Source organism: Brachycentrus maculatus, unplaced genomic scaffold (genome assembly GCF_059751285.1).
Source record: "Brachycentrus maculatus isolate JH-2025_06_01 unplaced genomic scaffold, ASM5975128v1 h1tg000293l, whole genome shotgun sequence".
Lineage (NCBI taxonomy): Eukaryota > Metazoa > Arthropoda > Insecta > Trichoptera > Brachycentridae > Brachycentrus > Brachycentrus maculatus.
In genome coordinates, this window is record NW_028281044.1 from 472,434 (window position 1) to 499,107 (window position 26,674).

Genomic DNA, 26,674 nt, shown 5'->3' on the forward strand with positions numbered 1-26,674 from the left:
CTGTAGTAGTGAGTGTACGATAGCATAGTAAACTCTTTTTAGGTTGTCGATGGTTAGTATGTTTCGAATTCTAATAAATATATATAAGTATGCATTTTCTTATTCGTTTTACTAGTTCATTAATGTGACTATGGTATTTCAAGTGTTGATCTATTATTACACCTAGATATTTTATTTCTTTTTTTGGACATAAAACAGAACATAAGTTTTTGTAATTTGAATCCCTGCAAGTCACCATTGTGAATTGTAATTTTTATATTTGTCGGTATTTTGAGTTTATGGATACAAAAAGGGATAAAGAATGTTTTATCTGTATTTAGAGATAATAGATTATTGTCAAACCATAATTTTAGGATTTCTTTCGCTTTCCGTATAGAAACACGTCCAGTGCCTATTGTGCCTATTATGCCTTATCCTTACCCAATCCTTTTACCGACCCTGATTAAAAAATCTGTGCACGCCACTGCTTATTACTCTGATGTATATGTACTCTATTACAATCAAAAGATGTAAATTATGATTTTTAAATACCCAAAATTCAACGTATAGAACTGGCATTTATTTATTTTTTGACGTCTCATCAAAGATGAAAAAAAATATGGAAGTCTGGGCATTTACGGGGCTGACGACCGTCATAGGCTGGTTTAAGTGATCACTTTACACACGTGTAACATTCACCAATGCTACACATTATTGACAACCACACTTCTAAAATTCTTGGAGGATCTATATAAATATGTCCTATTCTTGGAGGATCTATATAAATATATACCCTAACTGTCCATCTCCTCCTCCCCTGACCCCTCCTCTCTTCCTTAAACTTGCTACCTGATTCTACCTATTTATCATTAGAATCCTAGAATATTTTTTTGTAATTTTTTTTTTCATTTTCATCTTTTTGTTTTTTAGTTTTTTGATAAAATCTATTACATCAGACAATAATATGTATTAACTTTTAAAAACGTCTGAGACATTACTATCTGTCATTAGAATCCTAACTGACGATCAAACCTCCTCCCTCTACCTCCTTCCCTAAACTACCTTCTTCCTTTGCCCTCCTTATTATCGTCTTTTGTTAATTGGTAATTGGTATATTAATATGTAATTTATGTTTTTTTTAAATGTCAATTTGTAATTTATGTTTTTTAAATGTTCAAGTACTATCTACTCTCTGATTGCAAACGGCTATATATGGTATCAAACGTTTTGATCAATATCACTAGTCCGTCTTTGGTCGGTTGGAAGATATTGCTTTTTAGCAATAAGCCCGCCAATGTACTTTTTATTTTCTGTACATGAAGTTTAAAATAAATAAATATGAGCCCATTTTGAAACATTGTTCTTGAATCACTAGAACTTCACTAGAGACATCTATTGGTGAGATGAAAAGAAGCTTTTCATTGAGCAGAAACTCTTTTATTAGTATGTGAGGTCCGAATCCTGGATTATAATCACACATGAGAAAAGCCAGAAAATATCATTTTCATTTTTATCATATTAGCTTATAATTGGACCATATAATTTATTTACAACATTTTGAGTGTGTCCAAATACTTGTTCACAAAATCTGGATTATCGCCAATTATGGGAGTATTTTTCATATTATTTTTTGACATCTCATCAAAGATGAAGAAGACCGTCATTTATTTATTACATATTTGTAACAATTTATAGATTCAATTTTTACAACAGATTTCTTATTCTACTGAGAATTTCTTCGAAGTGATAGCTATTTCGCCATGCAAGGGATTTCCAAAAATATAAATACTGGAGATTGAAATTTCAGGCATCATTCATAAATGACACTATATAAAGTATCCACGATTTGAAAAAATACAGGAGATTCTCGATTCATCAGGATGAACGGTGAAAAAAATACTAACTAGTCCAAAAGTATAGAAAAATTAATGATTTCGTATACAAATATAAAAGATATCATTTAGGTTATATGTATTTCGTAAATATTTAATATCAATTTAATATCTTTACGCACAGATAAAAAAAAAAGTCCAGGACAGATTGTAACTTTAATAACAAGATCAAATGCAATTCCACGAAGAGAGTTTGACTCTAACCGCGGTGACTTTGTGTCAAAATTATACTCACAATGTAGGGTAAGCCGTAATTTCACACTGTTTACAAATTGTCAAATGAATAATTTTCATACCTATATTGTAAATGACAGTTTTGGATCCGATGGCTATTTTCATTGCATAAATATTTGGACACTCGCCAAAGGTGACTAACACGCTCGTACTATAAAGTTTCAAGTGACATTAACCGCCGGTATTCATAATATTGATTAGGTAATTAGTAATTAGGTATGTGTTTTAGAGACATATCAAATAAACACCAAAATAACTCTCAACTCTAAATCTATAAACTGTTTGTAAACCTATTCTGACATTTCTCTTGTCGACCGTTGCCCGACGCATTCTCGAATACCTTGACAGACGAGGTAAAAATAAAATACGAGCGTCAACAGAACATTGTGGTCGATTGTCTAACGCCATGTTATTCGTACGGAATGATTCTATGACCGAATTCGTAAAGGTGAAACTAGCACACCTGAGAAAAAAACAAAATGTAAAGGCATCGTGCGCATGTATATTGCATAATTTGTCAATGGCAATCGTGTTTAGGAAAAGGGGGGGCATGCTGCGTTATAAACTACACACTACTGACCTTCCTTGCTGTCCTCGGATATCGAAGATGACTGAACCAGCCCGCTCAGAGGACGTTCCTTCAACGGAGGTTCAAAAACCAACGTCCGCGCCGAGTGAGGCGTCCCGCGACCCCTATTTTTCCCGTTCTTATCGACATCCATTCCCGCAACACTCTTAAAACTGTCACAAGAAACCGCCTAACATGACTATTTTCACTTGCGGTTAAACCATTCTTGTAACATTTTAATACACAACACACTGACAGAACGCGAATAAAACGGCATTATTCGCACGGACTCACGTTGCGCGGCGGACGTTAGACCTTCGGGAAAGCATCGCGAGTCGCGAGCACCGTCGTACGTTTCACAGACTAACTATGGTACGTTTACAACAAAATTGACGTTTCGAATACCTAATAAAAACCGGGTGACTCGCAATCGCACTCGAGTCAAACTCCGACGAATGCGCGGAGGAAACAAATTTTCCACGGTGAAATATAAATTTAGTTCTGTACTGTGCCGCCAGGCACAAACACTAGCGCGCGAATTAAAATGACAACTAAAAAGACAGTAAGCTGGTATCAAATCTCTAAGGACGAATAATGTTGTCAGTAGTAAAAAATATGGCTACCGTGAAAAAATAACGTCTTTCTTACTGAAAGCTTTCTGTATATTTTTTAATTATGATAAAAAGATGGTTTATTTTATAAAATTTTTGAGGTATAACACATTGTAGTCGGTTTATTGTGAAGGGAGATATTATTTTTTAAAGATTGTCACCTAGCGGCGAGTTGCACGAACTACGCCATTTTACGAACGAAATTCACGAAATCACCCGAACGCGAGACGCATCGGTTTGATATCAGCTGAATTATTCGGCTGGAGTGCCCTGTCTGGGCCATACGTAGTTTCTGGGTCAGCCATTACGCCTGAACATTACACGTTTGTCTTATTTAGTTGAATATTTTGGAATATAAATGAGTAACACCGCTTATGATTTAACAAAACGTCTTCTTAGCGCTCTGGACAGGAATTACAATGTAAGTTTACGGCCATTTATGAGAAAAATGCGTTTTATCCAAAACAGCCCATCACTTTGACGAAATGTTGAATGTATCTACATGTACAGATTGGGATTTTCGTATTTTTGTTCGAGGTGTTGCGATTTTGATACATGATATTCGCCGTTTCCGAATCTGGAGTGTTAAAAGCGTATTTACCGAGTGTTTATAACCTTTCAATTGTGATCTGCCACGGGATGTGATACGTCCGAGTGCCACACTCGACGCTGGGAACTGACGTTAGAGTCCTTGTCACCAGGCCGACGGCGAGGCTCCGAGTACTTGGAAAATGCGGTTTTTTCGCCGATCGGACGTGCTAAAAGTGAAAAATTCGCGAATGGAGGTTTGGTTACCCCTTTTTTGCAGCCATGTGAAAGTTTCATCCTAAAATGACCTTATGTGATGTTATGACCGAAGTGTACACTACGGAAATCTGATATTCCTTTTATATTCCCTTATCCGACATTACCTTTACCTCTGACACATACATATATAATAGGTTATAAGGATTTCTCAAGGATGATCCACAGTGACGAAATTTACCTCTTGTGGCAGATGACCACATATAGATTGGAATTGCCAAATTTTAAAAGATGACCAATTCGAGTATTAAATTCCTAAATTTGTCTTCTCTGGCTATGTTCCAATTGCAAAACTCTTCATAATGTAATTTTTCTGTTGAGAAATAAACAAAAATCCTCGCAAAATATCTTCACAGAATGAATATAACCTATAGAAAATTTGCAACTGCACTGATATTGACAAATCACCCTTATGAACATATTTCTTTCTTACATAAGACAATATTTCAACATTTGCATCATACCCTCGTTCCATATCATACCAAGATTTTAAAAAAATTGACCATTTTAGATAAAAAAAAAAGTATTTGAAAATTGCCATTTATCATGCCAATTAAATTTCATGCCATTTTAAAAGTAATGTGCAAATAAATGTAATTTTTTTGTCCTACTAATATTTTAACCACACCTTTAGATAGAAAATAATTATTTAAACTCAGATTTATATAGACAGTACCTAAATTTCAATAGTTTTAAAGTGAATTTTTTACCTAAAACACTAATGCTTTAGCGATGATAGTATTAAAATGTACCTGACTTATTTAAGGAGAATTCAATTACTTTCATTTTTTAAATCACTTTATTTGTATACCAATATGGTATCCAGGGCTTTTTATCGTTGCGGTGGAATGCATTCCGGCACCTTCTTTCCCTGATATATATATATTTTTAATTTTCAAAATTAATTAGACGAAACAATGTTTGCGCTTACATAATTACAATCCATATTAATATAATTCGTCAAAATTATCAGAAAAGTTGCTTTAAATTTTATGTGAATGATATTTGAATATAATTTGTTTTACCAAAAAGCTTCCGCCTCCGTAGTGTAATGGTCAGCATGCTCGGCTACTGTTCTGGAGGTCCCGGGTTCGATTCCCAGGGGGGTTAAATAAATATAAGTGATTTTTTCACTCTAAAATTTATTCAATATTACATTGGACTGGTACCTGAAGTGGAGGGCTGATCACCTTTTCTTCATGTGTAATTGATCGAGATAACACTGCGTTTATATGAAGCAGTGCCCTATGCACCATTGGGGTGCGGTAAGGGTTTTATTTATTATAAAAAGCTTGACATGAGATGAGTTCCAGGACCTTTTTTGTTTATAAAAAAAGCCCTGTATATATCAATTTAATGGAAGTGACCAAAATTAAACTAAAATGCAAAAATAAAACATTGCAAAATATGGTAACTTTTGATAACTGAACTCCCGTTTTCTGGAAAAAAAAATCTAAATTATTTACATATCAATATATTTTCTATTTTAAAAGCATTTGAAAGTGAATGATGAATGACTATGAGAGCGTTACATGTCAATATCGCTATATTTTTAAAAAATATTACTACACATAGTATTCTTCTAACCCTTATCCGCACTCAATGGTGCATAGGGCACTCTATCGTATTGCCGCAGTGTTATCTTGATTATTAACACATGAAAAAAGGTGATCAGTCCTCCGCTTCAGATACCGGTCCAGGGTAATATTGAATAAATATTAGAGTGAAAAAAATCACTTTAATTATTTCACCCCCTATGGGAATCGAACCCGGGGCCTCGAGAAAGGTAGCCGAGCGTGCTGACCCTTACACTACGGAGGCTAGACACAGTACGCTCGTGTTAATTAAATTCATGAAAAAACCTTATTTGAACTATAGTGTATTTGTATCGTATTCTCTACTCCAATTTAATACGTTATGAGTAAGTCTGATTGCAATAATTTGTAAATGTGTAGAAAATCATTTCAATGCGATGCTTTTGTATGGGTGATATTTACCTCTATTATCACATTGCTGTCGGGCAGTTTTTTCATCAACCCCGACCCTAATTAGTATGCTAATTGGGGTCATATACTGATCACAAGAAACCGCAATCCCAATTCCGATCAGCACAATGTTTTCTGGCGTCTCTTGCGCTCTATCAAAAGTAACAAAATAGAACGCTTTTAGCGTCTCTCTCCCTCCACTGACAGTATGTAAAAACACTTTAGCGTTTCCCGATATATATATGGTGTTGGAATAAAATAGTGTTCAAACAATTAACTGTTAAAGACTTAAGAAGCGTGATGATGTTCCTCCCTGTGAATCTTTCCTCGCGAAAAGTACGGTATAATGTTTGAACGTGGCCGCCTTTCGATTGCATTTATTTTTGACCGTTGTTCAGTTTGTCCTTGCAGTCGTCATGCGTTTTATATAAACAAAACTCCCAGATAAAATTTACATCCATTCATACATATCCGCTCATATGTAGAGCAGATGAAATCCATAAACTGCCTCCATGTTCTTCTGTCGGCTGCCTTGCATCCTCCCAAGTCAGGAACTGCTGACGAATTGTCAGGTACGTCCTGGGCTGCGGGAACCTGATGCCTTGGTAAAGAGGCAAGCTTGATGGCGGCTCCCGGGAGGCATGCGTATATGTGGCTTAGCCAACTTAATCGCATTCTCTTGACAGCAGTTGTGACCATGGACTGTTGCGTTCTGTGCCATACTTCCTCATTTCTTACAAAGTCAAACTACTAACACATGTGTAAATTCTTCGCTGCAATCTATTCTCAAAGCCGAGTATGTGGCCACTTTGGGCCCTTGTAGGATGCCATGTAGTGAGTACAAATCCGATCTCAGACAGCCTTCATATCTTTTTTATTTGGATTTTACTTGGTAAATACTACTATTTCTTAAGCATTCCGCATCATTTTCAAACACTGTATGATGCGGAATGCATTGAAACACGTGTCACAACAGATTTTAAAAAATATTGGTATTCATTGAGTCAAACTTAAATTAAAAACTTATTGATATTACCATAAAGTGACGAATCAATTAATAAAATCCTTCATACTGTTGAATTTAGTACCCGCAAGCCCTAAATGCACTCTTAGTTATTTTTGGAAGCTGCCGTTTTCCGCTATATACACTTTCAACCCTCTCAATGAGCTGTTTACTTGCATCAAATTTTGTATCAAATCAAATCATTCAGTCGTGATTTTACGCCAAAGAAAAAATAATTTAGAAAACTTCCTGGTAAAAAGGTATTGCACTAAAACGGTTGGTGAATCTTGAATAAAACATCACAATACAACCAAACCACGCTAGTCATTCGGTGTCCCGATAATTTTGATCAACAATTTACCAACATAAAAACTAATCCAATATACCCGCTTGGACAAAATTCTTTGAATATATTTTTAGAAATATTTGAATACTGTGCAGTTTTGTCATATCGTTGGAATATTATCATTTACTATCTCAAGTCTTATGCGCCATAAAGAATTGTAATTCATTTTTGAGTGACGCATGCAAATGGCTTACTGAGAATCGATTCCTTATCCTGATGTTATGGATTATTTATATTTGGTTTATTGAACCAAATATTTAGATATTTAAAAGCAATATTCATATTGAATTGCACTAATATTTATTATGTCTGTTACATAGCTAGAAATCTTACCTCGTCTTTTAAAAAATAATATATATTTGTGATTATTTGGCCCTGTTAAGGCCTTACTTGCAATAATAGAATTCATAAAGCATCTGGCTGCGCTGAGAGCCAGTCGTGAATTTATGCTTAATTACATATAAATAAAGAACAAATAAAAAAATTTAAGGAAACATTTTGAATTAATTTATTATTTTTTAAAAATATTTATTGAAAAAATATTTTTCTATTTTTTTTAACTCCTAACCTTTCAATAACTCTTTTAATTTCGATATATACCTACGTATTTCGACGAAAAACTTTTTTTTTTAAATTTGATTTTTTTTTTTAATCTTCATAATAGTACATTTTTTGTTTCAAAATATTAAAAACATGTGATTTTCGATTTATTCTTCTAGAAAATATTTACTTGATATATGGTCAAATCCAATGATACTTGATCCAGTGGTCTAATGTTCCGTATCACCGTGTGTTATTTGTGATCTATGAAGACATTTTATTTATTTCACTCTAACTACTGTGCGCCACAACTGTGTGGAAGCGAGATAGCAATTATCATCTGCACTCTTCCGATTATTCACACCACGATTTGTGAACATACTTCTGACTTCACGTTGTGCGTCACAAACGCCGTATTATTATTACATACAATGGTTCTATGAATAGGATTGGGGTCTTTCAAATACCCTCTTCGGATCATGCGTAATTTTTAGACAATTTAGGTTAAGGAGGGTCAACCCGTGAAAAAAACCTACAATGAAATCAAAGAAGTTTTTTTTCTTGCATTGTATTCTATCTTTAGTCACCTTTTCAGTCATAATCAGCAATACAGTAAAACCTCGATATAACGGACCTCTTTTTGACAAACTTTGGATATAACGGATAAAAATCCGATAAATTTTTGTAATTTTAGAGAGTGGATTAATAAAAAAATATATTTTCCTTAATTGATTCGGCAGTCACTTTGTGGTAAAATCTATCATTTTTAATTAATGTTTTACTTAGTAAATACCACTATTTCTTAAAATCTACTGTGACACGTATTTCGATGTGTTTCGATGCATTTCAATGCACGGTGTTTTGAAAATGATGTAGATTTTAAGAAATAGTGGTATTTACTAAGTAAAATATTAATTAAAAAATTATTCTTTTTCTCCGTCTTATTCCTCATTACTGAGGGTTGTGACCCTCGTGGAAGCAATGACTCTTCTCCAGTTATCCCTTGACTGCGCTGCACGTAGCGCTCCAACCGCTGAGGTATAAAAAAATATAGGAAACTTCAAAAGTGCAAACGAAACTTGTTTCGTTTTTCAAAGTAGGATTACCGAAAGCAAGCACGTCGATATCAAACAGCAACGTCACTTCATGATGTGTCCGAGAACTATAAATATAATATTGTTTCTGTTTTGTGTTTTTTATTTGTCTAAATACAGTGTTTATATATTTTTTTAAAAGTTTTTTTCATATTTTAAACCTGTTTTTATATTACGGACCTTCGGAATGAACAGACACCCCCTCCCCCTAATTAGTCCAATATGTCGAGGTTTTACTGTGTTTTTATTTTTTAAATTTTAACTAACTAACCATCACGCCACTTCAGCAGAGAGAATAGAACGCCACACCACTCTGACTTTGCAAACATTCTTTGTCTCTTCAACGTTCCTGCATCTCCTCATACATACACGCCGATTGTTACAACTCCTAACCTGACCGCTTTCAAGTATTTGGTATACCAAATTTTTCTCGGTTTTCCTCTGCTCCTTTTTCCAATTACGTTCGCCTCAAAAATTTGTTCGTTCTTTCCTCACTCATTTGCTCTACATGTCCAAACCATCTCAACACACCTTTCTTAATTTTATCGATAATGCTTATCTCAGCTTTGCATTCTTCCTTATTTCACTATTCAAACATCTATCATACATCGTTTTGTCGCACATTCTTTTAGGAGATCGCATTTCGACTGCGTTCAGTCTACTTTCATCCTTCTTTTGCCAACTACATGTTTCACTTCCATACATTAGGGTCCGAAAATTTTAAATCAAATTTTTAAATTTTAAATCAAATTATCTGTTTTTTTTTTAATTACATATATTTGATTTTTCTTCGTCAGCCATCTTGGTAATAAAAGCGGTGGCTTATCACATTTCATCACAGTTTCTTCATCGTTATCTCAGACTTGTGAAATTTTGTCATCTCAATGTTCAACATCCGATCAAGAGTTGCGTAATACAGTCGATACATTTCTTAATGGCGGTACTTGCATTCACGAATCTTTCCATTGCCCGTAAATGTTAATCCATCTCTTGTTATTATGTTCCTGTAACAATTTTGGAACCTCTTTCATCCAGAATAATTAAGGACTCCGGAAATCTGCATAGTAAGAATAGAAAAACAAATACTCAGACTATTTATTATAGTCTGTCTCTGTAGTGTAATGGTCAGCGCGCTTGGCTACCGTTCCGGAGGTCCCGGGTTTGATTCCCAGAGGGAGGTCTAATAAATGTAAATGGTTTTTTCACAATAATATTTATTCAATATTACCCTGGACTGGTACCTGAAGCGGAGGGCTGATCACCTTCCATTCGTGTGTTAATGATCAAGATAACACTGCGTTTATATGATGCAGTACCCTATGCACCATTGGGGTGCGGATAAGGGTTCAAATGAATTTATTACACATTTTGTATATTAAAAGCATTGTTAACTTTGTGGTATGGTAATATATTACTCTCATTATCATTCATTGTTCACTTTATGTAATAGCACTTTAATGTTGTATTACTCAATGTGAAGGATGAATGATAAGCAGAGTATTATTTACTATGTAGTTTTTTTAAATAAGAATGTAAATTTACTCATAATTTCCATGTTGATCTGTTCAGAGGTCACATATTTGCATTATTTTTTGGAGAAACCCCTGAAACATAACCATCTATCATAGGAACCCTAACTGTTCATCATATGATCCTTTCTTGGTTTCCTCTACCTCTCCCCCTCAAATAACAATTTATTTAATATTTTACATTGTAATTTTGTGTTTAATCATATTATAATTCCTTTTTTTATTGATACTTACGTGCAAGCATTAGCAGCCCTCACAAACGGCTGTATAAGGCTCAAACTTTTGAACAGCATCACTTGTCTGTTTTTGGTTGGTTAGAAGATATCAATATATTGGATGATCAGCTCAATGAACCGATTAGAGGCATTTGAAATGTGACCACATTGTGCTACACATTCCATGGACCGATATGGTCAGCAATGTGAATGTACTCCAAAGAGCAAGAGTAGGAAAACAGTAAATGACTGATATCAAAGGTGTCCTATCTGGGACATGTGCTTAGAGGAGAGAAATATGGGCTATAGCACCTAATCATAAAATGCAAAATGAAAAGTTGACGAGGTGTGGGCAGAAGACAGATCTCCTGGCTCCGGAATATACGAGATTGGACAGGGAGGCAAGAGCAGATACTTCTAGAACAAAATCTCGACTTCGAACTTCCGAGATGAAGCTTCTCCGATCCATAACCGGAAACACATTGCGAGACCAAGTAAGAAATACCGACATCCGGAGCATGTGTAAGACGGATGATATCGTGAGGTGGGGACGACGACGAAGGCGATACTGGAATCATCATGTAAACAGAATGTCAGATGACAGACTTCCACGTATCGCCCTTCAAGGAATCCCTGAAGGACGCAGACCCCCAGGCAGACCTCCAAAAAGGTGGAAAGACAGCTGGGAGTCAACATCCCAAGAGCTACAAGCGGAGGCATAAACAGATACCTAGGATCTAGAAAAAGAAGAAGAAGGACGGTGATCAGGACCGTTGAGGCGATGTTTAGAGCTACCCAAGACAAGGACAATTACTTTCAAGTGATAGTCGACGTCAGGGGGACCTGACATGACACGCACAGAAGAAGAAAATCTATGATTCAAGGGAGTTCAAGAATTGCTCCGGATAGTGCTGAACAGGGAGACTGAGGTCATGGCGAGAGCCAATATCTGGAGAATCGGATAGGACACTTAAAGAAAAAAGGAAGACAAAATTATGCATCGGAAACACTCTAAAAATACCGCTTTTAACACTTCTTCGACTTTAATATTACGCTATCTTCTTCCAACCCTTTTACCCACACCAAATGGTGTAAGGGGTTGGATTGCATTGACCCAGTGTTATCTTTACTGTGAATTACATTAATGCAAGGTGATCAGTCTAAGATGAATATAGGTAATGTATACCTTGACCGTCTGGGGTACTAGATTTCCAGCACGGTACCCAAACGCGCTAACATTTGCAATACTGAGACGATAGATAGATATATGCAATAGATGTCATAAAATATCTTCAATTTACAACGTCAATGCTTGATTATGATTCTTTGGCAAATATGTTTTCTTTGTTTTGATTAAAAAAAAATTCTGCTGTCAGTGCAAGTTACTTTTAACTGTCGTAAAAATAATCCAATATAGCATTTGTCGAGAAATCGAAGTCCAACATTAATATAATAAAATAATAACTATGTATTTCCACATATCGCTCACTCCTTTCAACAATGTCATGTATCGAAAATCGTCAATTTTCAGTTGTGCATGTTTTCGGAGTGCCCAGAAAATGTGCTATAAAAATGTAAATTCCAGCAAAAGCGGCATATTTTAAACTTAATATTTACCCGCTACAGGGCAGAAAGTGTTGTTTTTGCATTTTGACAAAAAGGTATTGTTTAATTATTTTTTAAGTATATTAAATATTTTTGAAATGGAGAAAAAACCTTCAGGTTTTACCTAAAAAGATCTGTTGTATAGTGAAAAGTTCTAAACGTGGCTTGATATTTATTTTTGAAATACATTCTTAAACTTTAAAAACGGTCTCCTGAAAAAACAAGTTTTTTGATATATGACGTTGAAAGGAGTGAGCGATATATTTTATTTGACCAGTGTCCAGATTTCGTCATTACTGACATCATCAGTAATTAAATTATACAAAATAAAATTATATACTGAATGAAATTATGCTTAAAACTTTTGCCATAACTAAAATGTAATTATTATTATAGTACAGTACTTTAATTCATTCAATTTAAAGTTATTTAAAAAATTTTTTATATAAAATCATTTCTTTGATTTTCTACCCCCACCTTGTTTTGTATATAACATGAAATTTTGTCTAGCCTCACACCAGTCTGATGATGTCGGTAATGACGAAACCCGGTCACTGTTCAAATCAAATATATCGCTCACTCCTTTCAAGAACGTCATAAATCAAAAATTGTCATTTTTCAGTTGTGCATGTTTTCAGAATGCCCAGAAAATGTACTATATCCCAGCAAAAGAGGCATATTTTTAACTTAATATATACCCGCTACAGGGCAGAAAGTATTGTTTTTGCATTTTGAAGAAAAGGTATTGTTTAATTATTTTTTTTCAATTTTCTAAATATTTTTCAAATTCAGAAAAAACTTTTAGGTTTTACCTAAAATAATCTGTTGCATAGTTAAAAGTTCAATAAGTGGCACGATATTTATTTTTAATACATTGTGTCATATTTTTAAACTTTAAAAACGTTCTCCTGAAAAATCAAATTTTTTTGATTTATGACGTTCTTGAAAGGAGTGAGCGATATGTGGAAATACTATTTAGTTCTTGCTTTATTATATAAAACGCAGTTCCACCAAGAAATTTCAGTGCAAAACTGAAATGCAACATCAATATTTAACGTGTGAATTTGAGATGAGGTTATTTTATGTTACAGGTTATCGATATGTGTGCCATTAGTGAGATCATATCTGTTTTGGAAAGTGTTAACATCACAAAAGAGCTGCTGGAGGTAAGAATATCCTATTTTAAGCATGCTATGTTTGAAACCGTTTAATTTTGTATTTATGTACACATGACAGTGAATAATGTATGGTAGTGAAGCATGGAGTTGGCAAAAGAAGGATGAATATATAATAAAAATAAAACCCTTATCCGCACCCAAATGGTGCATAGGGCACTGTGTCATATAAACGCAGTGTTATCTTGATTGTTTATACATGAAGGAAAGGTGATCAGCCCTCCGCTTCAGGTACCAGCCCATGGTAATTTTGAATAAATATTACAGTGAAAAAAATACTAATATTTATTTTACCCCCCTTGGGAATCGAACCCGGGACCTCCAGAACGGTAGCCGAGCGTGCTGACCATTACACTACGGAGGCGGACAAAAGAAGGTTGGCAAAAGAAGGATGAAAGTGCACTAAATGCAGTTGAAATGAATTCTATCGGATGAATGTATGGTAAATGTTGTGTGATAGATGTTTGAATGGTAAAATAAGATGGTCTGGACATGTGGAACGAATGAGTGAGGAAAGAAGGGTAAAACAAATTTATGAGGCGAATGTGTTTAGAAAAAGGAGCAGAGGAAGACCGAGAAAAACTTAGCACGATCAGGTATGCCAAATACTCGAATGTGGTCAGGTTAGGAGTCGACATAATCGGCGGGTATGTATGAGGAGAGTAGTTTATGTTCGCCTCCGTAGTGTAATGGTCAGCACGCTCGGCTACCGTTCTGGAGGTCTCAGGTTCGATTCCCAGGGGGGGGGTCAAATAAATGAAAGTATTTGTTCACTGTAATATTTATTCAATATTACCCTGGACTGGTACCTGAAGCGTTGAGCGTCACCTTTCCTTCATGTGTTAAGGATCAATATAACATTGTTTATATGATACAGTGCCCTATGCACCATTGGGGTGCGGATAAGGGTTTGAGGATGAATGTATGAAGGGATGCATAAGCGTGGAAGAGGCAAAGAATGTTTGCAAAGACATAGTGGTGTGGCATTCTATTATCTCTGCCTACCCCTGCGGGGGAAGCGGTGTGATGGTTAGTTAGTTAGTTGTTTTGTAATTCTACAAAGTAATGTTAATGCGGGTTGTATTCCTGTGGTTAGTGTCGCAGACTCTCAAGTCAGAGTTTCTCGGTTTGAACCCACTTTACCACAATTTGATACCTATTTCTAATAATGGGCCACTTAGGCTCACAGAAATAGTATGAAATTGAAATATTTGTGTAAATAATAAAAACACAAATATTCTCTTTAAAAAAAAAAAAAATCAATGCATATCAATATGTGTAATTATAAAAGCGATTGGCGTTAAATGATCAGCTTATCTGGCTGTGATCAAAATATTATTGTATATTCCTCCTAAATACTGTATTATATATTATGCCGACTTTGTATATTTTATTTTTAATAGCATAAATATTTACATATCGTAATGCTGACTTTAGCATCATTTAAAATTGTTTTTACAACCATATAAATGCATGTAAAAAAATTTCTTCATTCACATTGTCAACATTGTATTTTTAGACTGACCGCAGCATTTCGTCGTAACGTAACATGTTGCAATGCGAGCATTCAGGCAGTCAGTACACCAAACCGAGCGCTCCATTCATAGTTTCGGATGCTCGGTGATGCTCGCCGCGAGCGATGTTACGACGTCATGTTACGACGAAATGCTCCGGTCAGTCTCCACCTTTGAGTGCATTTGAAAAGAACATCACGGACCGAAAAAAATCAAAGATTACACTCAGATGCGTTAATTGTTTCTCTCTCTCTCTCTCTCTTCCGCAGACCACCAGACTGGGTAAACATGTAAATGAGCTGCGAAGAAAGACGAGCGACGTGGCGTTGGCTCGCCGCGCCAAGCTGCTCGTCAAGCGGTGGCGAGACCTCGTCATCCCAGACAAAACAGGTCTACTATACTTGTCATCACATCTTGATTTTTTTCCGACGTTCAATGTCCGTCGAGAGCGTCACACGCATTTCAGGGCGACGCCTGCGGTGGCATTCAAAGCGCCTGGAGATGATCAAAGACAATGGTTGAATAGGGTATTAATACGATTTGTTTTTATTATTTATTCATTTATTTATTTAACCATTCCCATTATGGTGACAAAAACTTTTATTTTATACACAATATGAAAATGTGATATCAGAAAGGGAAAAATGTGAATATGTCTACATGTTGCTTTTTTTGTCCGCCTCCATAGTGTGGTGGTTAGCGCGCTAGGCTACCGTGCTGGAGGTCCCGGGTTCGATTCCCAGGGGGGGGGGGTGTAAAATAAAATATCAGTGATTTTACACTCTAATATTTATTCAATATTACCCTGGACTGGTACCTGAAGCGGAAGGCTGATCACCTTTCCTTCATGTGTAAACAATCAAGATAAGTTTATATGAAGCAGTGCCCTACGCACCATTGGGGTGCGGATAAGGGTTTTATATATATATATATATATATATATATATATATATATATATATATATATATATATATATATATATATATATATATATATAAATAATGTTTAGTTTTACTTAATAAATACCCCTATTTCTTAAAATCCACCGTGACACATGTTTCGATGCATTCCGCATCATTTTCAAACACCATATGTGAAGCTAAATCTAAATGGTTAGCACAAAGAATGACGGTAAAGATGTATATTCACAATTGTAATATCACTATTGTTACCATTCCTAGGTGTGAAGACAGCCCCCGTCTCCGGCAGTGTAGAGCCCGGATACCGAGAGTCTCCACTCACTTGGGGAATCAATCCAGCGGTCACTCCGGCCGTAAGACAACTCTCTTCATTTTTCACATATCGCTCACTCCTTTCAAGAACGTTATAAATCAAAAATTGTCAAATTTCAGTTGTGCATGTTTTCGAAACGCCCTAAAAATGTACTATATCCCAGCAAAAGAGGCATATTTTAAACTTAATATTTACCCGCTACAGGGCAGAAAATGTTGTTTTTGCATTTTGAAGAAAATGCATTATTTAATTACTTTTTTCAATATACTAAATATTTTTGGAATGGAGAAAAAACCTTCAGGTTTTACCTAAAAAGATCTGTTTCACGGTGGAAAATTCAATAGGTGGCTTGATATTTATTTTTAAAACATTGTGTTTTACCTTTAAACTTTAAAAACGTTCTCCTGAAAAATCAATTTTTTTGATTTATGACGTTCTTGAAAGGAGTGAGCGATATTTTTTCCTTCCTCCCTCCTTGAAAAAACAATTTTACTTACCACTTACTTCAGCCTTATTTTTTTTTAAGTTAAAAAATAATATGGCTTACATGGTTTTGCTATCCGTCACAGGTAACTCCCAGATTATGCAGTTCGCAGATTCCTCCGCCACAGGGATTGAGTCATTCGCAGAAACAAGGTAACTACAGCCGTCTTTCAATACTGGCTTATTTTTCATGTGAAGTCTTGCATATTTGCTGATGATTTTTTTACCATAACACCTTAACCACTTAATGCTAGGGTTTTTTTTTTTAAATAAAAATTATTTAAAAAAAGACGTTTTTTTTTCAATGTTTTATTCAAAGTTTATCGACTTTTCAAACAAAATATAACAATTTAAGCATATTTAATTTACAATTGTGTCTACAATATTTTGTACTACATATTTCATCGTCCAAAAAGTACTTGAAAAATTAATATGGTTGAGTGAATGATAAAGTTTCCTCATTTATAAACGATATTTCTGTAAACTCAAATGGGACTGATGATCCTGGTGTGTCTGCTTGGATGTCCATCTATGTCCATGGGTTTAAATCATGAGGCCGGCTGGGACGTACTTCTTCTGATGCGGAACTCCAAATTGACGAATAGGAATTACTTTCGCATTGTTCAATATCAATATTTTCATGTTCATTATCAATATCTTCACTATTACTCTCCATTTAGGATTTTATTTGAAAAAAATATCTTTTTTGTTACTGTGACTCAGTTTGGAAAACAAGATAACTCCATAAAAAATTATGGATTAAAATTATCAATAATCATCCCTCAGGTTCATTGACTCCATCATCGTGTGGCATCAAACCCGGACTCGTCCCGCAGAGAAGACAACCGCTGACGTCGCCGGCATTGCAAAACTTCTCTCAGGCCCACAGAAACGTCTCTCCCGGCGCGAGAATAGCCATATCCCCCGGAGTCAAGAACCCCTCGCCCGCACTCAAGAACATCTCCCCCGGATTGAAGAGCATATCACCCGGATTGAAGAATATCTCACCCGGATTGAAGAACATCTCACCCGGATTGAAGAACATCTCCCCCGGGCTGAGGAACATGTCTCCCGGTGTGAAGAACATGTCTCCTTGGACGCAGGCTGTGACATCACCGAGTGTCAAAAATACGTCTCCCGGACATGTGGGACCGCCCTCGATGAAAGCCTCTTCTCAGGCGGTGAAGAATCTTTCTCCGGCTCTGCGGCTGGTCACCGAGGAGTGGAAGAACATAACTCCGTTTAAGGGCTACGACTCGGATTCGCAGGATGTCATTTTTGTGGACGACGACGAAGCCGTCACGGAGGTTCCCAAGAATGAGAGCGCATTCCAGACGGGAACATTTGTCAAAGGTAAGTGAACATTCATTCCCACTACTACTATGCACTTTCTTCTCCATGAAGAGATGGCGTCAGTCTGATGGGGACTGACGCTTTCTCCAGGATCCGACTGTGGGGCAAAGAACCAGATTGTCCGGCACAAGGGTTTCCAAAGTGTGCGCCGCGGCGCCCTGGTGCGCCGTGAGTCGATCCTCTATCATTATCCGAAACCACAAATATTCTCGGGTTTAAAGCAACAATCAACAATTAATTAATCAAAGCAACAATTTCATTTTTGAGAGCTAGCATCTTTCTACCCAACTACTATTATTGTAGGTACCTACCTATTTCTTTCGACTATAATATATGGATATACATATATAGTCACATTGTCTTTTCCAAATAGCTTACTAAAGTAGGGCGCCGTGACAAAATACTAAACTTGTAAGTGCGCCGCGGGCCGAAAAAGATGCAAAATGCCGATCCCTTTTGGTTTGTTGACGACAGTCAGCAGTCCGGCTTCTACTCAGATTTTTTATGTGGTTTTGAGTAAAATAATCCAGTTAGGATCTTGCGTACATCTAAATAGAAGGAGTTTTATGTGGTTTCCTCCCGGCACTAAGCAAATGCTGAGAATTTCCCGATTAGCCCACAGTAGTTTATCCCTCCTGTTCAACATTTTCAATACTGTAGGGACATATTGTCCCGGAGAATTTCTAATAATTACTAAAACAATTTAAATGCTTACAAATGCATTGGGATCTGGGATTTTAGTACTGTACGGTCATAGGCGGTTCGTAAACAAGTCCAAACCTGTCTTTTTTTCTTTTTTGTGCAACATATATTTTATATGCTCCACTATTTTACTATAATTACTACTATTTTAGTATAAAATGCTGTTAGGACACATCGCTCACTCCTTTCAACAACGTCATATATCAAAAATTGTCAATTTTCAGTTTTGAAAATGTACTATATCCCAGCAAAAACGGCATATTTTTAACTTAATATTTACCCGCTACAGGGTAGAAAGTGTTGCATTTGCATTTTGAAGAAAAGGTATTGTTTAATTATTTTTTTGAATATGCTAAATATTTTTCAAATGGAGAAAAAACATTCAAATTTTACCTAAAAAGATCTGTTGCACAGTAAAAAGTAAATAAGTGGCTTGATATTTATTTTTAATACATTTTATTATATTCTCAAACTTTAAAAACGGTCTCCTGAAAAATCAAGTTTTTTGATATCACTCACTCCTTTCAAGAACGTCATAAATCAAAAAACTTGATTTTTCAGGAGATCGTTTTTAAAGTTTAAAAATATAAAACAATGTATTAAAAATAAATATCAAGCAACTTATTGAACATTTTACTGTACAACAGATCTTTTTAGGTAAAACATGAAGATTTTTTCTCCATTTGAAAAATATTTTGTATCTTTAAAAAAATAATTAAACAATACCTTTTCTTCAAAATGCAAAAACAATACTTTCTGTCCTGTAGCGGGTAAATATTAAGTTTAAAATATGGCTCTTTTGCTGGGATATAGTACATTTTCTCGGCATTTCGTAAACAAACAAAACTGAAAATTGACGAATTTCGATTTATGACGTTCTAGAAAGAAGTGAGCGATATATGACGTTGTTGATAGGAGTGAGCGACATGTTGCAATATTTTATGTTCTTCATTTTAGGGTCTAAAAGGCCCCGGTCACCCGTGAATGGAGATCCGGGGAATCTCTTGGATGACAAAAGTGATGCGGGTAGCAGGAGAGATGCCAAGAAGGCGCGTCGGGAACCAGGTGGTCGGAAGGCAAAAAAAAGAAGGTGAATTATTCCCTTCCTTTTTATTTTTTATTTTTATTTACCCTTACCCGCACGCCAATGGTGCATAAGGCACTGCATCATATAAACACAATCTTATATTGATCCTTAACACATAAAGGAAAGGTGATCAACCCTCCGCTTCAGGTACCAGTCCAGGGTAATATTGAAAAAATATTAGAGTGAACAAATCACTTTTGTTGGGTAATATATCCAAAATCAAACACGATTTTCGTTGGATTAAATTCTACATTCATTTATGTATATTTTAATATGTGACGCGTTTCGTCTTTTTATTATCAAATACGTGTGTTAGATAATGTCCTAAGCCTAATATCGAATATGTACTTTCAGAAACCATACTAAGTCGGAAAATCGAACAGTTGACCACAGCCTGGATCCCGTGCCCGGGTCGCCCTTCCTGCCCGTCAGCTCGGCCTCCACATCCCCCGCCCTCGCCCTCGCCGCCTGCGGCCTCAAGAACGGGGTGAGCCCCGCCCCGGAGCAGCCCAAGCCCGAGCCCAAGCCCCGCACCTCCAGGAAGAACGGCTGCAAGAAGCCCCCGCTGGACATGGAGGACTACTCCACCTTCATCAAGAACAAGATCCCGGCGGCGGGGAAGAAGGTCAAAACTACCAAAGAACTGCTCGAGGACATCCAGGCCAGAAAGTCCGGCAAAATGGTCTCCGTGGAAAGCGAGTCTCTCAAGCCTAAAGAGGACTTCTTGACTGCGTACGACAACCAGAAGAAGAGAGAGATCGGGCCCATCACGGACGTAATAGAGTTGAACGATTCCAATTCGAGTTACAAAGTGATAGAACCTTCGCCCGAGAAAGAAATCGTGGCGGAACCTAAAGAAGAACCCAAAGACGAGACGGGCGATGCGCCGGTCAAGTTCGAACCTCTGGAAGTCATCCTGGCGAGGTTGCCACCCATCGACAAGACCCGGATCGATTTCCACGAAGATGACTTCCCGGCGTGTACCTGTTCCTTGATCTACAGCACTCCGGATGTGGAAATCAAGATGCCTTCCCCTCCCCAGCCGCCCAAGAGATCTATCTTCGAAATGGATTACGAAGAAGCGCCGAAGGCCACCGAGGATGCGACGATCGGCGCCGTCGTCATCCCGGCGCCGCCGCTGTTCGAAGAGCGGTTGGATCCCCGCTGCGAAGCCGCCGTCGCCTTCCACAGCCGACCCGCGGACGTTTCGGACGGGCAGGTCTTCGCTCTGCACAACTGCTACATCGCGGACGTAAACGGGAGCTCGTGCGACAGAGCGGCGGGGGCTTCCCAGGCTCTCTGCTGCAAGTCGGACGTCTGGGGGCAGCGCCCCTTCTACGACTGCCCTCGCGACCTCTTCCTCGACATCGTGCCAAAGTTCAAATATCTCGACTACAGCCTCGACCGCTGCGTCAAAAACTTGACCAAGATAAACCTGGACAAGTACGAGCCGGCCGAGGCGGTCGTCAGCTCCCGGGAGTGGCTGGAACGCCTCGAGAGCGAGAACGCGAGGCTCGCGCGCGAGAGAGACACTCGGAGCGAAGACTACCACAGCCCGGCCGACTCCCCCTTCAGCGAAAAAGAAGACGATCGGCCGCCTTCGTCTCTTAGTATTAGTTTTAACGTGAATAGTGATAAGGACAACGAAGACTTAGATAGGGACGTTCCGAGTCCGGTTCCGCCGCCTGCGGACGCCCGCGACGAGACCTCTCGGGAGGCTTCCGACCGCGACGAGTGCTCGCGAGACGGGGACGCCCCGTTAGTGATTAAGAAAAGTGAAGTGAGAAGACCGCGAAGGTTCACGTACGGCGACAGTGTCCTGACGCTCCCCCTGAGCCTCGCGGCGCTCAACGCGACCGCGGGCTTCGTGGAAGACCGGGACGACGACGCGAGTGACTTGTCGTGCGTGTTCAGAACTAAAGGCGACGCGAGCGACCCGACTTACGCCTCGGTCTCGGAGCCCGTGACCCTCGAGATGAAGGACCTGACGGACGGGGCCGTGGACCGGCTGCGGAGGTCGGGGTCCCTGCGGCGCGAGGTCTTTCACCACGACGAGGACGCGCTCTGTGCGGGCGACCTGCCCGCAAGTCGGGTCGACGCGCCTTGCGCGCAAACCGGTGCCTTAGAGGAGTGCGCGGGCGGCGGGTGTCCGCGCTGGCTCGGCAAGCTGACGGCCGGCGACGGCTTTCGGGAGTGGCACGAGCCCGTCGTCCGCCCGTCGTTCAACGACGAGCCGCTGACGATATTACCCTACGTCGTCATAGACTGAACGCTATATTATTAATTATTATACTACACGCGATATTGTAGGTGAGTGAAAAAATTTATGTAAACAAAATAATACAAGATTATTGAAAACAAAGGTTTGTTATGAATATTGAGAATATATAAATATATATATTTGCCTTGATTAGAATAAACGTGTTGAACCGTATTTCTTTGTTTCGTTGGTCTGCTACGTATCGGGGCATGACGATCTGACTTCTATCCGTCTGATCAAAGATTACATCGCAGTTTGAGCTATCTCAAATCAGGCAATATCAAATACTTCAAAAAAAATATTTTTCAATGTGTTTTTTTGATAAATTTTTGTTGATATTATGTTACATAGAAAAAACAAAAAAATGTATACATCGATCTTCACTCTTCTACCCTTCTAACCCTTACCCGTACGCAATGATGCATAGGGCACTGGATCGTTTTGACACAGTGTTTGCACAGTCCATTTATTCTTCACATTTGTGTGAAAATGCCATAACTAGGTGAAACAATTGTCACAAAATTAATTTTTTATGTGTTTTTTTAACACTAAAATACAACTTAGTAGACTCATCCATCAGTGTTTGATTTAATATTTAATACAGTGTTATCTTGATTGTTACTTACATGAAGGCAAGGATCACTCCTGCACTTCAGAGACCGGTCCAGGGTTATATTAAATAAATATTAGCGTGTAAAATCACTGATATTTATTTTCACCCCTCCCTGGGAATCGAACCCGGGACCTCCAGCATGGTAGCCGAGCGCGCTGACCCATTACACTGTGAAGGCGGACTGATCTTACTTACATGGTCCACACATTTCTCAAGAGTACGGTGTAAAAAAAGGATACTAATATAAAAATAAAATTATAGTGGATAGGCTTCCTTGTGTGAAAATCAACCAGGATGTCGTGATATGAAATGAACGAAAATTATTCACCTAGCTTCTTTTACGCATACCTCTCTAAACACAGTACTGAGCAGTAAGTACATGCAAGGGATGTAGCAAATTACAAACTGCCTTGCATTATTAAATGGAATTTTCAATTTTTCTCTTTTTTTGTGTGTTATTTCAAAATTATAAAAAGGTCAGTGTATTGATAATTTTTTCCACAAATCCAAATTGACTGTTTTTAAGATAGTTCATACTGTTTTATAATCAATGGTGTGTCATAATTTCATGGCTAATTACTGCAGAACTGTCATTTGTTATATGCTGATTCAAATCCTATAAACTGACTATTCCCAAAATATCTAAAACGTTATCCCAATCGATCCGTCCACGAGTTTTTTTTAAATGTAAAATTCTTGTATTAATTTTTTTCTGTATAGAAACAACAGAAATTAGATCAGTCTGCCTCAGCAAATTATGTTCTGGAAAGCTCTCCAATATTTGTTTTGACAAATTGATAAACACAATATGTATTATGAAAGTATTGGAGGCAAACATACTCATCTCCCAAGTAGCAAAAAAAAACACATACATAATTTTTTGACTGTTAAATGAAACATCCTAAGTTACCTTGAGGTAGTATTTTACGAAAATGGTGCTGTAAAAATTATTTAAAATCATTATTTATGTATCCTTTTGTTACGAATTACCGGGAGATCATAAATGCCTCATAGCACCGTGCACTATTGTTGCTAAGGCAACGTAAGGTTTAGTATATTATAAAAATCCAATCTTTACTGTGTTTTTGATTGTTCAATGGACCCTATGACATATCCTCAATTTTTTCTTCATTATCACCTTACAGTAAAAAATAAATAAGTTATATTGTATTTCATCAGTTTTCTGAAGTATTTCAGATTTTTTTCCGTGGTCCAAATGAAAATTACAATTTCGATCTAGAGTCCCAGGAATCATAAATGCCTGAGTGTATTATCTTCTTTTTTTCTTTATCTTAAAGTAACTTAAGTAATGTTGTATTTCATCAAAAGGAAAATTGCAGTTTTAATCATGAGTACCATGAAATCATAAATGCTTCAGAGTGCTGCGCATCATTTTTGCCTTAGGTCGCTCACAGCTAAAAATGTGATAAAAAAATCTCTACTGTGTTCAATTGTTAAATGAATCCACATGTCATATTAAATTTTTCTTTATTGTCATCTTACAGTGAAAAGTAACTAAGTTTTGTATTTCATCAAAGGAAAATTGCAGTTTTAATCATTAGTACCAGGAAATCATAAATGCTTGAGAGTGCCGCACACTTTTTCTACCTTATGTTTCTCATGGTTATGAATATGATAAAAATATATTCTTTACCGTTTTTCAATCAAGTGATAGATCCAATAATAAATTATCTTTCAATTTTTTCTTTATTGTCATCTTACAGTGAAAAGTACATATTGTATTTCGTAATTTTCTTAAATTATTTTGGTAATTTTTTCCCCTTATCAAAATAGAATTTGCTGTTTTAATTTTAAATACCAGGAGACCATAAATGCTTTAGAGTGCAGCGCACTATTTTTGCCTTAGGTTTCTCATGGTTAAGAATATGATAAAAATATATTCTGTACTGTGTTTTCAATCGTTTAATGGATCCAACAATAAATTGTCTTTGAATTTTTTCTTTGTTGTCTTTTACAGTAAAAAGTAACAAACTAATAGTAAATATTTCTTTATTTTTCTGAACCATTTTGGTGTTTTTTTTCCCTAATCAAAATAAAAGTATAGGTTTTAATTTTTAATAACCAGGAGTTGTTAAATTCCTGAGAGTACTCCGCACTATATGATAAAAATACAATCTGTACTGTTTTTCAATATTTCAATAGATTCAATAATATATTACCTTTAATTATTTTCTTTATCGTCATTTTACTGCAAAAAGTAAATAATTTTCCTGAAGTATTTTGGTAATTTTTTTCACTAGTCAAAATAAAAATAGCAGTTTCAATATAAAGTACCAAGAGTCCATTACTAAAGTTGTTTTTTTATCGTATTTAGTGATTTGGTAATTTTTTCTTTTCAAAATTTGAATATTGAACATAGGCTTATAAATTTTGGTTACTATACATTGTAAAAGAGAGGCAAAATTGTCACTTCAGAGGTATCGAAACCACAGTATTCTTATACATATTTTTGTAAGTAGACAATTTATCGTGAAATAATTATCTATCGAAATTGTTTTCATCTTCCTTAATTGTTTATGATATTGGTAAAGTATACAACTTGCAATTTGACACAGCTCTAATACAATTAATTAATGTTTTACTTAGTAAATACCACTAATTCTTAAAATCTACTGTGCCACGTGTTTCGATGCATTCCACATCATTTTCAAACACCGCAAATGTATAAAAATGATACGGAATGCATCGAAACACGTGTCACAGTAAATTTTAAGAAATAGTGGTATTTACTAAGCAAAACATTATTTAAACGTGGATAGATTTTACCACAAAGTGACTGCCGAATCAATTAATGAAACTAATACAAAATTTTAATAATTTATTATCATATTAATTTTCATACTTTGTTGTTTCAAGTAATAAAAAGAATCCATATCAATTTAAGACACTATTTCTTTTTAATCTGTAGGTGATAAAGTGCAATTAAATTCCTCATCGTGCAAATTAAATATAACTTCATCCAAAATTATCTTTATATATATCACTTGGAGATTGCTATGTTTGCTTCCAATACGTTGAACCATATGTGACAACGTATAAAAAATTCACATGTGTTCAAGTTTCAACAAAAAGTCAGTTATCCCTGTACGTTTTATGTTCAATTAATCTTTGCAGTGCAATACTGAATATATATATATATAAAACGAATATATTTTTTTTAACCCGCCTTATTCTATGAGTATTTTAAAAATATATGTAATTTTTTTTCTTTTTGGAATTTTTATTCCTTCTGAAAATAATTTGTTTATAATTTTGGTACGTTTAACTGAAAAGATGAACCAATATGTATGTAACACCCTGTCTACAAGGAAAACTGGTTTACGTCAATAATCAAAAAGATTTACAACATTTTGAGTGTATCCGAGTACTTCACAAATCTGAGTAAAAATTTGAGTAGTGTGGTTGTCAATCAAGGGTAGATTGGTGAATGTTTCACATGTGTAAAGCGATCACTTAACCTGCCTTTAACAGGTAATAAGCCCTATAAATACCCAGACTTCCATATTCTTCTTTATCTGTGTTGAGATATCAAAAAATGTAAAATGATTTACCTTCGTACTAAAAATTAAAATCTTTTATGGCATATCATTTTTTATTCAGTATTAAATATTTATTTTATTAAATTTATGCCCACACAAGTATTCGATAATAATAGTAAAAAATCCTCATAGTTTGGTTGGATTTACTCAAAAATTAAACAAATTCTTTTCTGAATTTGTGGAACTTTAAAAATTTCATTAATTTTCTTTTCTTTTTGCAACGTAACTCAGTTTTACTTGTGGACATCCAGCCAATTCCATGTATTTATATATATTTAATAATATCAG

General features: G+C 36.3%; 2 protein-coding genes across 5 annotated transcripts in view; one reads left to right on the forward strand and one right to left on the reverse strand.

Moving 5' to 3' along the window:
- The window catches only part of dop (microtubule-associated serine/threonine (MAST) protein kinase dop), a 124,226-nt gene extending 121,083 nt beyond the window's left edge, over positions 1 to 3,143 (reverse strand). For all 4 annotated transcript variants that reach the window (XM_088267382.1, XM_088267384.1, XM_088267381.1 and 1 more), the window contains exon 1: positions 2,686 to 3,143. In XM_088267382.1, coding sequence (XP_088123508.1) covers positions 2,686 to 2,827 — 142 coding nt within the window. In that variant the 5' untranslated portion in view covers positions 2,828 to 3,143. The remainder of the gene's footprint in view (positions 1 to 2,685) is intronic.
- LOC148305013 (uncharacterized) lies at positions 2,949 to 24,154 on the forward strand. Its single transcript, XM_088267386.1, has 8 exons — positions 2,949 to 3,705; positions 13,497 to 13,571; positions 15,364 to 15,484; positions 16,277 to 16,368; positions 16,898 to 16,964; positions 17,598 to 18,164; positions 19,824 to 19,956; positions 20,308 to 24,154. Exons 1-8 carry the CDS (start codon positions 3,643 to 3,645, stop codon positions 22,220 to 22,222), a joined length of 3,033 nt encoding a protein of 1,010 aa, XP_088123512.1. The 5' UTR covers positions 2,949 to 3,642; the 3' UTR covers positions 22,223 to 24,154.
- The last annotated feature ends 2,520 nt before the right edge of the window (positions 24,155 to 26,674 follow it).